Source organism: Camelus dromedarius, chromosome 14, assembly GCF_036321535.1.
Source record: "Camelus dromedarius isolate mCamDro1 chromosome 14, mCamDro1.pat, whole genome shotgun sequence".
NCBI lineage: Eukaryota > Metazoa > Chordata > Mammalia > Artiodactyla > Camelidae > Camelus > Camelus dromedarius.
In genome coordinates, this window is record NC_087449.1 from 5,844,214 (window position 1) to 5,857,076 (window position 12,863).

Sequence of the window (12,863 nt, forward strand, 5' to 3'; positions counted from 1 at the left end):
GAAAAAATACAATGGATATAGTATGTCCTTATAATTGCCTGCCTTCTCTTGGACTCAAGGCATTCCCAAGTCAATACCAGAATGGGCAGGGCTCTACAGCTACAAAAAAGTGATGTTTACTGTTGAATCCATTTCAGCTGAATTCATTGCAGTAAAATATTTGCATCTGAGTTTTTTATAATGAGCTTTTACTATAAAGAGAATACACAGGTTCTATAGCTAGAAAAGCAGTATTTACCATTGAATCCATTTCAGCTGAATTTCATTAAGGGAAGTATTTGCATTCAGGTTCTTTATAATGAGATTTTACTGGTTTGTCTATAATATCTTTACGTAGTACTTAAACTCTACTTTTTTAAAGGTATTGAGTTTTGTTTAATTTTAAAACATCGATCACTCAATTTTAAAACCAACCGAAAAGAATTCTCATTAAGTATTTATGTTGAATAGATGGATATATACATGTGTTCAACTTAGCATCCTAAAAAACCGTAGGAAGTCCTTCTTTGTGAATAACTTCCTAGTTACCTATTCAGGTTCATTGTCAAGTCTCCATATCTCCTTCCATCTTTTTGGCTAAGTTTAAGAATACTCAAAGTAGGGCTTGATAGCTCAAATAATACTCCTCTACTATTTAATATGTAAGACCTCCATTTTCTCTTCTGCTATTTGTTTGATCTGTATATCTGCTTAATTTTAACGTTTATGCTATAAAATTTTATATTTATAGCTGTGTATTTTTTAAATTTATACAGTTTTTTTAACTCCTGTTTTTCCTTTTGCAGCTGTATGCAGGAGCTATTCTTGAAGTCTGTGGATGAAAATTGGGGAGGTTCCCTCAAGTCCAAGGTACATGAAATTAACTAGTAAAATTCCAGTTAATAATTTAAAATCAGCAATTCATAAGAATAATTTTCATTAAATATTCCCAAGAATAAGAACCTGTAAGGTTATATTTTCTCAATAGTATATGAATTCTCTCTGCATGTTTTTGTAGAGGTGGAGTTTGATAGGAATTGTTGAATATTAGGTTACTTTAAGCAATCGTAAAATACGAAATTTAGATTTAAATACAACACGTGATGAAATGGTTATTTTCTTAAAAGGAGAGCTTTTTCTTTTTTAACCAAGTATGAATTTTATGAAAAACTGTCTTTTACTAGATGGAAATGTAATATTTCTAAATAATATATCATTTAGTATATTTTAAATGTAAATTTATTTATATAAAACCCCTAAGGAACAGTTGCATTAAGTGAGAGTAGACAAATCAAGAAGAGAACTAATTGCCGTAGAACTTGAGGTGCAGAAGAGAGGAAGTCATACATGTGTATCTTCACAGGAATTAAAGATAAATATGTGAAAAGGTAATTGTGAAAGTGTATTCTTTTGGTTGACATCAAACAGTAACGGAGCTTTGTATCTTCAAAAAGACTTGGACTAAAGCTTTTCCATTCTGTCCTTGCACATCACTTGAAAATCAGTTTTATGAAACGGAACTTTGTCTAAACGTAATGAAGTTGGGTTTGGGGTATTTTTTAACTGAAATACATAAGTGTTCTATTTATATACCTCATTCTGTTTTTGTTTCTGCTGCCTTTCCCATGATTGCTTGCCTTGTTTACTTAATGGCAAGAGAATTTCTTGGGTTTAGTATTTTATAAAATTGCCTATATTAGTACATGCCCTTTATTGCTAACCAAGAATTGTTTATAATAAAATATTGCTCATTTTTGGCATAGAAACAAAATTGAATAGTTTAACTTGGGGACACTGTATATGAGACCTAAAGCAGATGCATGTCTAATTAAATACATTGTTTGTTAGAATAAGTGCATATTCTGATGTAACACAGAATATAACATTAACTTCTTCTGCTTAGGGAGAAAATTCCTTACTCTGTGATTTATCTTGCCTCAGACACTTCAACTCAGAAGTGTACCAGAGTTGTTTTGGCTTTTTTAATATAAATTGTCAATGTGAGCATTCTAACTCCTAAAAAGTTTTTGCATATCCTTTTTAAATATATTAATTTATATTTACTGACTTAATAATCTTTTGTGACTCAGATTTTCATGAGGTCAAGAGTAGCTTGCAATTAGCTGTTCTGTTTGTGATATCAAGTTTACTACGTCCATTATAATCATTGCTACAGTTGCTAGTTGAGTCTTTAAAAGATTGAGTTGTAGATTATTCATCCTTGGAGTGCAACTTAATTTTTTATACATATTTCTTATGTATAGTTAAATTATTAAACCTGTGGGTACATGGAGTCATACAGTCTTTTCCTTTTGAAAACAATTGGATTTTAATTCTTTGTGTAAATATTTAATTAGCACAAGCTTATTTAAATTAAAATGATTACTTCTATAATCCATAACCATATTTAATATAATTATGTATAATACCAATATCTGAGCCCATGAGAAGCTAATATTTTTTAAGTTCACTTAATTTAAATTAGCCATGTCATAAAACAGAGAAAAAAATAATGTTAAATTATTCCAGAAGAGAGAAGGATTAAAATTTGAAATGTGTTGTCCACATTAAATAACTTTGTAGAGGGGGGAGGGAAATTACCAGATCATTTCCCATGTTCTGGTTTTTTAAGTACGAAAGGCAATATATGTAATAATTCCTCATAATTGGACCTAGTGTTTTTTTTATCATTTATGGTGACATCAAAAGTGATGATGTTAAGTAAGTATGCTTTCCTTCTCAAGCATGAGTCTTACCATGTTAAGGATATGTCTGTAGTCTGTCTGTCTGTCTCAAAAAATGTGAATTTTCCCTAGTTTTGTAGATCTTGGCAAACTTTTTCTGTAAAAGTTCAGATAGTAAAAATGTTCAGCTTTATAGGCAACGAGGTCTCCATTGCAACTATTGAACTTTGCTTTTGTGGTATGGAAGCATCCATAGAAAATATTTAAATGAATATGTCTGGCTGTGTTCAAAAAAACACTTTGTATACAAAAGCAGGCAGGCCAGGTATGGCCTACAGACCGTAGTTTGCCAACCTCTGTATTAGAATCATAAACCTTCAGACACAGGAATTTTAAAATAATGTAGAACTGAGATAGCAAATAGCTTTTCACTTCAGACCAACTGTGGCTGACTGGGTAGTGGTGCCGAGGATTATGATGCGACCTTGGAGTTTTGCTGGAAGGAATACTGAGTCATTGGTACTATCTTCATCAATTTTTCTCATTTATAAAATGGGTTAATAGACAGTATAAAATTGGTTAATACCTATCTTACAGGACTGTTTTGAGAATTAAGTGAGGTAACATGTAAATCACTTAATGTGTGTTCGGCACCAACATACAGAGTAAGTCATTCACTAATTCTGTGAATATTTATTGAGTGCTTGTCATATGTCAAGCACTATTCCAGCACTGAGAATATTAAATGGTGGGTATCGTGGTTCTATCTTATACTCTTTCTTTCACGAATAAGTTTCAGTTACTAACCAACAGGTATTCACATACTCATTTATTGGCCATCTTTTAAAAAAAAAAAAAATAGTTCAAATCAGCACATCAGTTATAGCAGCAGCCTGACTCCTCATGGTATGCAAAATTTTATTTGCTCCCAGCCAGCCATTCCTGAGTCTATGACAGGCTGGCTTCTCTTTCTGCCATTTTTCCTCCTGGCTATGACCTCTTACTTGACTCTGTAGCATTTGAAACTCTATCCTCTTCACTTGCGCTATCAAGTCTTCCCATTCTCCTTTCCTGGCGTCTCGTCTGCCACACACACTTGCAACGTTAGTGTTCGGGTCTGTGTTCATGTTTTCTTTTTTTCTTACTGTCTTGAATGATATCCTGCTCCCTTAGTTACAGCAGCAGTGTTTACCTGATGACTCAATCTGTATTTTTAAATCAAACCTTTCTTTTGTTAGGTATCACATTTCTGACTGCAAATCGGCATTTCCCCTTGCGTGGCTCATAGTATCTTAAAGCAGTGTACATATGTGTCACCTGGATCGCCTGGGATCTTGTTAAAATGCAGAGTGTTACTCTGTAAATATGGTTTGCACCCTGAGATTCTGCATTTCTTAACGATCCTACAGACTGTGGCCTGCATTTTTGGTAGAGAGGCCTTAACCCCAGCATGTTTAAAAACCAACTCCTCTTCTCTGATAGTAGTTTGCCATTTTCTTCCCACAGATGGTAGTATCGTCACGTAGGAGCGTGAGCTTGAAACCCAGGAGTCATGATTAATATTTCTTGCACACTTTATACCCAGTTAGCCACCAAGTTGTGTCTCTTCCCTCTCCTTAATGCCTTCATATCTTACTCCCTTGGCCTTCTCTATGATTTTAATCAGCCACTTAGCATCTTTATCCCAAAGGATTAGTTCACTTGTCTGTCTGTCTCTGTTCCCTTTTCTTACTTCTGTTATCTCTTCTACACAACTACCAAAAAAAATTTTCCATGAGACAGATTTGATTATGTGAGCCTCTTGTTTAAAATTCTCTATGGTTCCCCATCACATACAGAGTAAATATCAGACTCAGTGGCATCCATGCAAGGCCTGTCCTGACATGGATTCTCTTTCCTCGGTTCACATCTCTAGTTTATGGGCAGAACTATTTGCAGTTCTCTGTACTCGTAAGTCTTTGCACACACTGCGTGTCTTCCTGACCTGCTATACCCCTTATGTACCCCTTGCCCATTCTTGTGATGAACTCCTATTCAGTCAAAATGTAATTCGAGTCTTATTTTGGATTTGCCTTCAGACAGAATTTTTCACTCTCCCCATGTGTTCACAGCAGTTTCCACGTAACTTGTTAAGTATTTATTTGATTTACTGGTCTTCTGCCTCTGCCAAACTAGGAACTCCTTAAAGCTCAGAATAGTTAAAACTTTTATCGTTAATTTACTCTAAATCTTTCTAAATCTGCACCTCGTATTAAGATGACTTCAAATAATTATTGAGCAAGTGAATGGATTTTCTAAATTTATCTAATTCATAGGTGCCTCTATTGACAAATGGGAATCTGGTAAAAAGCCTGTGTTTACGTTGGTTCTCTACCCTCTATGAAGTTATAAATTATAAAGTAATAACCTTTTTAGCTTGTGTGCGTTATTGTACCTCCAGGCTCCCCAAATTCTCTTATTTAAGTTGCTGTTCTCTGAATGTTTTTAAGTACTTTTAAATTGTCTTGTTGGGAGGACCGAAATGACTTAAGACTTTGCACCGCAGACAGTTTGTATACAATAGTAAGTTTTCTTGTTTTAGGAATACGCTTAGATGCCCAGCAGCTTCCCTTGAGCACAGTTGGGAATTCAGTTCCCCTGTTTGTTGCTGCTGCTCTTCTCTTTGCATTGTCGTTTCTGGGTCTGCTGAGACATTTTTATTCAGAATACAGTCTGATTCAAATAAACTTGTTTTCAACCAACAGGAAAACATCTAATTATCATTCCATATAATTTATATGGCAGTTTACAAATCTTAATCGTACCTGCCATAAGCCCTTATTTATTCAGTCTTAAAGCCAGTAAAGTGTGTTGACTGCTTGTAATGTGATCGGAGGTACATCATTAAATTCAGCCATGTATGTTTTGCCTCTTTTCATGTTGTTACTTGTTTATGATTCTGAGAATAACATAGTTCCAACATTTTTCTTTGACCTCAAGACATATCCTTCCTATTATCCCTCGTCCCCATGTATCCTCTTTGGAATGAAGAGGAGGCTAGGTTTTGATTTTTTAGTACTCTTTATCGTTGACTTGGAAGAGCCTCTGAGTTATGAGCGTCCCCCGTGACTTTCCAAGCAGTGTGAATAGAAAAACTTAGCTCTTACTCGTCCTAGCAGCTGCACAGATGGCATCTGATAAGAATCTTGAGAACAAAACAAACATTTAACCTGTTTTCTAATCATTTCTGTATATTTGATCACTTTGAAGTATTATTTACAAATCTGCCTTTGTAACTGACAATTAAATGTGGCATAAGAACGTTCTATTAAAATAGAGTGACTGAATTAATTTCTTTAGGAATCTCCAAACTGATATCCTTTATCTATTTTTAAAACAGCAAAAACTAAAATAGAAAATAAGTTTCAATGGGGTCTTTTTGCAAGTCCCTTATATTCTCATATAGCCTATCCCAGCACTATGTGTATATAGTAAGTACTCAAATATCTGTTAAAAGATTAATTTGCTGCCTATAAAATGTGATTTGCTCCTACAGGACATTTAATAGCTATTCCCCTCATTCAAAATTAGGATGCTTATGGATTTATACGCAGCAGAGAGACGAGAAAAGGACTGATGAAAATAGTCATTAGTGACTAATCTTAATATTCCTCTTAAGTTTGTTTGCTCATTCCAGCCTGTTAAAAATCTTTTGAATGACAGAAAGCTATTAAATGTGCTAGGCTGTGTTACAGATAGAAAAAAATATTTAAGAATAGTCCTTTTCCCCAGGAAAGTTTCTTACATAATGGTAAACACACTTACTGTGTATTATTTGGTGTTTTGCATAGGTGTGCATGTAGCATTTGCCAACGGAGTGGTGTAAAATGCAACCGGACATCATAAGCTCTTTTTTGTTTGCGGATTCAGGAGTCTGTAGGGTATTTGGACAAATTTTAAAGGATGAAATTAATAGAGAAGATACTCTAATAAGCCAGAATAATATAGTCAGTTTTATTTTGAAATAAATTTAGTAGGGGAAGTCTGCAAAACCTTCAGTATTTACTAATCTTTATTTTATTGTCCTGAATGCAAGTATATTAAGATCTTCATAATGAAACATGTCTATTGTGCTAGTTAATTATAAGTTTAAAAAATAAATTTTCAAAAGTGTGTCACTATAAAATAGGGACTGATGTAAACAATAACAGAACTGGTATTATGAACTGTCAGGTATCTAAGTGAAACATCCCATTTGTGTTTATTTTAGAAGAATGTATTCTAAATTCTTTAACTTGGACAATTAGACATGACCATTACTGAAGACTTGGTAAAATTAGTAGGTCAACAACCCAAAAGGGAAAACATTTAAAATTTTCACAAACCCTATGCTCCATATGTAATCCCCTATTAAAGTAAGAAGTTATTTTTGAACTGCTTTGTGTATTGTATTTCTTAATCTTTAAAAAAATATATTATTTAATACTTCTAGGCTTTTTCATTTGCGAACATATATTTATGTAAGAGTTTACTTCTGTATCACTAAATATAGATTGTTATAATTTTTAATGATTGGATGCATTCCATAGTGAGGTCCATGTTAATTTATTTAACCAGTAGCTTTTTACACACTTGGATTATTTTGAAATTTCCCTGCTTGGTTAGCAGGACCTTATATAATGTATCTTTCATTATCTTTCATGTTGTGGTTATTTCCTCAGAATAAAGAAATTCCTAGAAAGGGACTTTGCAGATTTCCAAGACTTTTGGTTCATTTTGCTAAATACCCTTCAGGAAGGATGTGTCCATTTATATTTCTCCCACAACTAACCTGCAGCAAAATCTTCTCTTCCCCATCTCTAACCTTAAATATTCTTTTTATTTTTTGTCACTCTGAATGAGGTTACCTCGTTTTCACATTCTTTGATTATTTGTGAGGTTGGACATTTCAAATGTTCAGTGGCCATTTGTGTGTTTGTATATTGTACACTTCTGTCCTTCATTCACTTCTCTACCTAGTATTTATTTATTCTTATTAATAGGAGCCCTTTTATATACTGTGTTAGAGATAAAAATAACATATTGGGGAAAATTAGTTTTATTTTTGCGTATAGTGGTGTTTTGCTGCACTGAGGTTTCCTTTAAGTTTCCATTTTTCTATAGGCACATCTATAAAGCATTTTCTTTAAGCTCATGCACAGGAAAAGAATTTTATATTACGTATCTGGGTTGTCTGTGTTAAATGCTATGATAGTTTTCTGAACTTTTTCTTTTTACAACTTATCATGACTGAAATGGCCAGTTACACAGTTACTTGTTTAGCACCTTTCTTCCCCTCCAGACTTAAACTCCCACCAGAGCAGGAATTACGTCTGTTTTATACAGCTTTATCTCTGCTGTCTGCTATACAGTAGATATTTAAAAGTATTTATTGAATAATTCACACACACCCTCCCCAGACACCCACAACTGTAATCTCTCCCTCCCCACCTCTCTCTCTGGTTTGTTAGCTTTACCATATTGAAAAATACAAGTATTTTTCTCTCTGTAGATTTCCTAATCTGTTTGTTTTATCCATTGTGGTATAAGTATCACATAGTATATTAATGAACAGTTGAACAAATTCTCCCATATTTTACTTTTTCTAAACTGCCCTGACTATCCTCAGACATTTACTCTTATAACTGAGCTTTACTGTCATTTGGTCAAGCTTTCAAAATTCCATTGGAATTTAGGACTTCGATTAATTTGAAACAATTATCATCTTAAAATATTTAGTCTTCCCCTGAAGAGTATGGGATGTCTTCCCATTTATATGTGTTTTAATTTTGTTGGTTTTTCCATATCTGGGAGCTAATTTTTTATTGGGTTTATTTCTACTTTTTGTATTGATCTTTGTAGCTAGCTTGGATTTGAGAGTGAATGATTTGAATCTTTTTTTTTTTTCTCTTAAGCTTTTGTCAGGAGTGATAAACCCAAACTATTCAGAGGACTACAAATCAAGGTAATGTAATTTTAATGGGATTTTTTTTTCAGCATTAATTTAAATACTTAAATATTTTAATTAATAGGTAATTTTTTAGAGCAGTTTTCGGTTTACAGAAAACTTGATTTGAAAGTTCCCGTTTACTCCCACCCTCAACTTCCCTTATTAACATCTTGCATTGATGATGTACATTGTGACAGTTGATGAGCCAATATTGATACATTATTAACTAAATTTCCTAGTTTGCATGAGGGCTTATTCTCTGTGTAGTTCTAGGAGTTTTTCCAAATGCTTAATATCATGGATCCACCATTACAGTATCATACAGAATGTTTTCACTGCCCCCAAAAGCCCCTGTGCTCTACCTGTTCTTTCCTCTCCACACCCTGCCCTCCCAACTCCTGGCGACCACTGATCTTTTTACTGTCTGTGTAGTTCTGCCTCTTCCAGATTGTCATATAGTTGGAATCATGCAGTAGGTACAGGAGGCTACAGCAGATAGCCTTCTCAGATTTCAGTTTGAACTCAGTATGCATTTGCAGTTCCTTTGTGTCTTTCTTGTAGCTGGATAGCTCATCGTGAACAATAGGCATAGTCTTCTGTTACACCATGGTTTGTTTTTCTACTCACCTGTGGAAGGACATGGTCACTTCCAATTTTTGGCAATTATGAGTAATGCTGCTGTGTATTTTGGGGTAGACATAAGTTTAACTCACTTGGGTAATTAGGAGCACAGTTACTGAATTGTATAGTAAGACTGTTTAGCTTTGTAGGAAACCGCCAACCTGTCTTCCAAAGTGACTATACCACGTTGCATTCCCACTGATGATGAATGACAGTTCCTACTGCTCCGCACTCTCACCAGCATTAGTTATTGTCATTGTTTTGGATTTTATCCATGTTATAAGTATGCAATGTTACTCATTGTTTTAATTTGCAGTTCCCTATTTGAACATCTTTCCATAAGCTTATTTGCCACCTGTATATGTTCTTTGATTTATCTGTTGAGATCTTTTGCCCACTTTTTAAAATTTTAATTGTGGTTGAAAAACAAAACTTAACATTAAACTTAAGCAGCTTAACACTACCAAACCGTAAACTTAACATAGCTAAGTGTATTCACACTCTTTTGCAACGTATCTCGATTTTTTTCATCTTGCAGAACTAGAACTCTGCCCACTAAACACTAATTCTCTCCCCTCTTTCTCAGAGCATTGCTGAGGAGCTCCTCCAGCCCTTGGCAGCCACCTTTCTACTTTGTTTCTGTGATTGACCACTTGAGATACTTCATAGGAGTGGAATCGTACAGATTTGTCCTTTCATGACTGGCTTATTTCACTTCAGCATAATGTCCTGGAGGTTTATCTGCACTGTAGCATGTGATAGGATGTTCTTTCTGCATCTGTTGATATGATCATAGGATTTTTCTTATTTAGCCTGTTGGTAGTAATGCATTACATTAATTTTCAAATGGTGCACCAGCTTTGCATATGTGGAATAAATCCAAATTGGTCATAGTATATAATTCTGTATCTGTTGTTGGATTGATTTAATATTGAGGATTTTTGCAACTGTGTTCTATAATTTAAGTTTTTTGGACTGAAATGAGTTTTTAAATAAAAAAACGAATCACAAAAAAATTGAATTTTTTAAAACAATCTATGTTCATAACCTGACCCAAAAGATTTAAAGTAGTAATGTTACTGCTTCATTAGCTTAAGAGGGCCTACTTCTAAACTCCACAAATGGGTGAGAAAATACCAGATGCTCATAATCACAGAGCTTGTCTCTATCTCTGGAGTTCATAGCCCTGGAAGACCTAGAAAAACGAAAGTATAATTGCTGAAAGAAGTTCTGAAAGCCCCCTTCCTCATCACTGCTACATTTTTAGTTACACGGCTCTAACTTAATGTATCATTGAAGATTGATCGCTTAACAAATGGGATCATATTTGTGTCACATTTACCCAGAGTCAGAATTCCTCAGGGCTCTCTGGCAAAACATTGGACCCCACTAGTAGATCTGAAGTTTCAAGAATCCAGTTGAATTATAAACTAATAACAAAATCGTCAGATTTCTTAAATCAAAGAAAAATGTAAAGTCCAATACAGAATAATAATTTGTCTGGTAATTTGTATGCACAGCCCATTTCAACATGATTCTCTCATTAATCATTTTGAGCTTGTCTGCCTCCTGCATTAGATTCAACTCATTTGAGAGCTTGAGTGTGTTGTGTGTGCAATATTTATTACATTCAACAATAAGCTTACATCCAAAGTAAACTGTCTTGATCCCAGCTGGTGTTTCTCTTCAGAAGTAAAATGAAATTTTTTTTTAATTCTCATTTTTTATGAAATCCCATTACACTTTTTTGAAAGACTTTCTTGAAGACTTCTCATGATATTATATCTAAAAGCCTATTACTATTAAATTTAATAAAGCTGGAATTGGTTTGGATTGTGGTTGAAACTGGAAAGACACTAAGCAGAGAATGCTCTTCCTCTTTTTTGTAGTATGTTCGTGGTTCAGACCCTGTGCTGAAGCTTTTGGACGACAGTGGGAACATTGCTGAGGAGCTCAGCATCCTCAAATGGAACACAGACAGTGTAGAAGAATTTCTGAGTGAAAAGTTGGAACGCATATAAATCTTGCTTAAATTCTGTCCTATCCTTTTGTTACCTTGTCACATGAAATATTACAGCACCTAGAAAACAGTTTTGCTTTCTTCCATCGATCAGTCTTTTACTGTGAGGCATTAAACCGCTAATTAAAAGTTGAAGTGGCAGCACAGCCCATGATACGTGAGGAGTTAGCAAGCTTAACAAAACCCATTTTTTATAAATTTCCATCCTCCTGCATTTGTCGATACCACTAACAGAATGCTTCGTAATAGTCTTGTGGTTGATTATGCAAATGATAGTTTGTGATAATCGGTCCAGTTTTACGAACAACAGATTTTTAAATTAGGGAGGTTAATAAGGGAGGTGAATACTCTACCTCGTGTGCTGTGCGCTCTTTGAACGCAGTGACAGAAAACCACAAAGCGGGTGAGATTACACAGAGCCTCACCAGATTGCCTGCTGCTCAGATCCTCTCTCATTTTTGTATTACCCAGCTTTCCTTTTAATAGAAATGTTATAGTTTATAATGAATGCACTGCATAAAAACTTGATGGCTTCATTATTGTGAAACAGATTCAAGATCTATGGTAAGAGTGAAACATTCACACAGAGATTCGCGTTAATGAAGACTACACAGAAAACCTTTTTGAGGATTTGTGTGGATCTGATATTTAGCAAATTTTTGTGCTTTACATTCTTACAGCAGAGTCAATTTTAAAATGAATATGTGTAAGACCAAATATAAATAAAAGGTTTCTAAAATCTGAATTTGAAATTCTTTGCTTTTGTCCTTTCACATTTCTCAATTCATCTTTTTCACATAAGCCTTTTTTTAGCCAAAAGACACAAATAGCTTTTTTGTTTAAAATATAACTTCTTGTTGTTATATATATATACTGCTTTATATTTGTCTGAATTTTTTTTAATTTTTCAAAAAGTGCTTTCATTTATGAACAGATTTTCGCTGACATATAAGGAGTAGCTCTTAAAATACAGAATTTTTATGAGCTATTAAAATGATTTTTCTTTACTTATTTAGCTTTCCATCTGATGAAAATGACTTCTTCATTAAAGGTGGTTCACTAAGACCAGCATTCATCCTCATGACTTTGAATCATATAAACCTCTTTACTAACTTATCAAATTGATCTAATATCGTATTATGTCAATTCAATTTTAGGGCAAATTCTTTCAATCTGGAAACTTTAATTTTTTATTTTGAATTAAATTATCTTAATGAAAGATATTTGAAAGCTTTTTAAAGACAACTCTACCAGAAAATGTTTATGGAATATTTATTTTGACAGAGGTCAGTTATTAATCTTTACTAGCATTTTGTGTCATATTTAAAATTAAGACATTTTAGAGCCAACCCGAGAATGAATAAATCCTGGGCAGTTTGATTAGTCAAAATAAAATACTATGAGAAATCCTGGCAGACAGGCTGTGGTCTGTTTCCGATCATCCGTAGTAATGGAGAGGGCCATCACTTTGACAGTACGAGGCTCTGAGTGATGACTAGTCCCCAGTGGTGGTTCTTACTTCAGAACAAGAGAGAGTGAAGCCAGTCATGGGCAGTGGGGAAAACAGCAGGAGAGGAGTTGCTACCACATT

At 34.1% G+C, this 12,863-nt stretch overlaps 1 protein-coding gene across 2 annotated transcripts in view; it reads left to right on the forward strand.

Annotated features, from left to right (window-relative positions):
* Positions 1-12,017, forward strand: part of SELENOF (selenoprotein F) — a 38,717-nt gene extending 26,700 nt beyond the window's left edge. Inside the window, exons 3-5 of one of the 2 annotated variants that reach the window (XM_010974660.3) lie at positions 786-849; positions 8,597-8,646; positions 11,142-12,017. In XM_010974660.3, coding sequence (XP_010972962.2) covers positions 786-849; positions 8,597-8,646; positions 11,142-11,273 — 246 coding nt within the window. In that variant the 3' untranslated portion in view covers positions 11,274-12,017. The remainder of the gene's footprint in view (positions 1-785; positions 850-8,596; positions 8,647-11,141) is intronic. The other variant, XM_031465529.2, reaches the window with a different exon arrangement.
* The last annotated feature ends 846 nt before the right edge of the window (positions 12,018-12,863 follow it).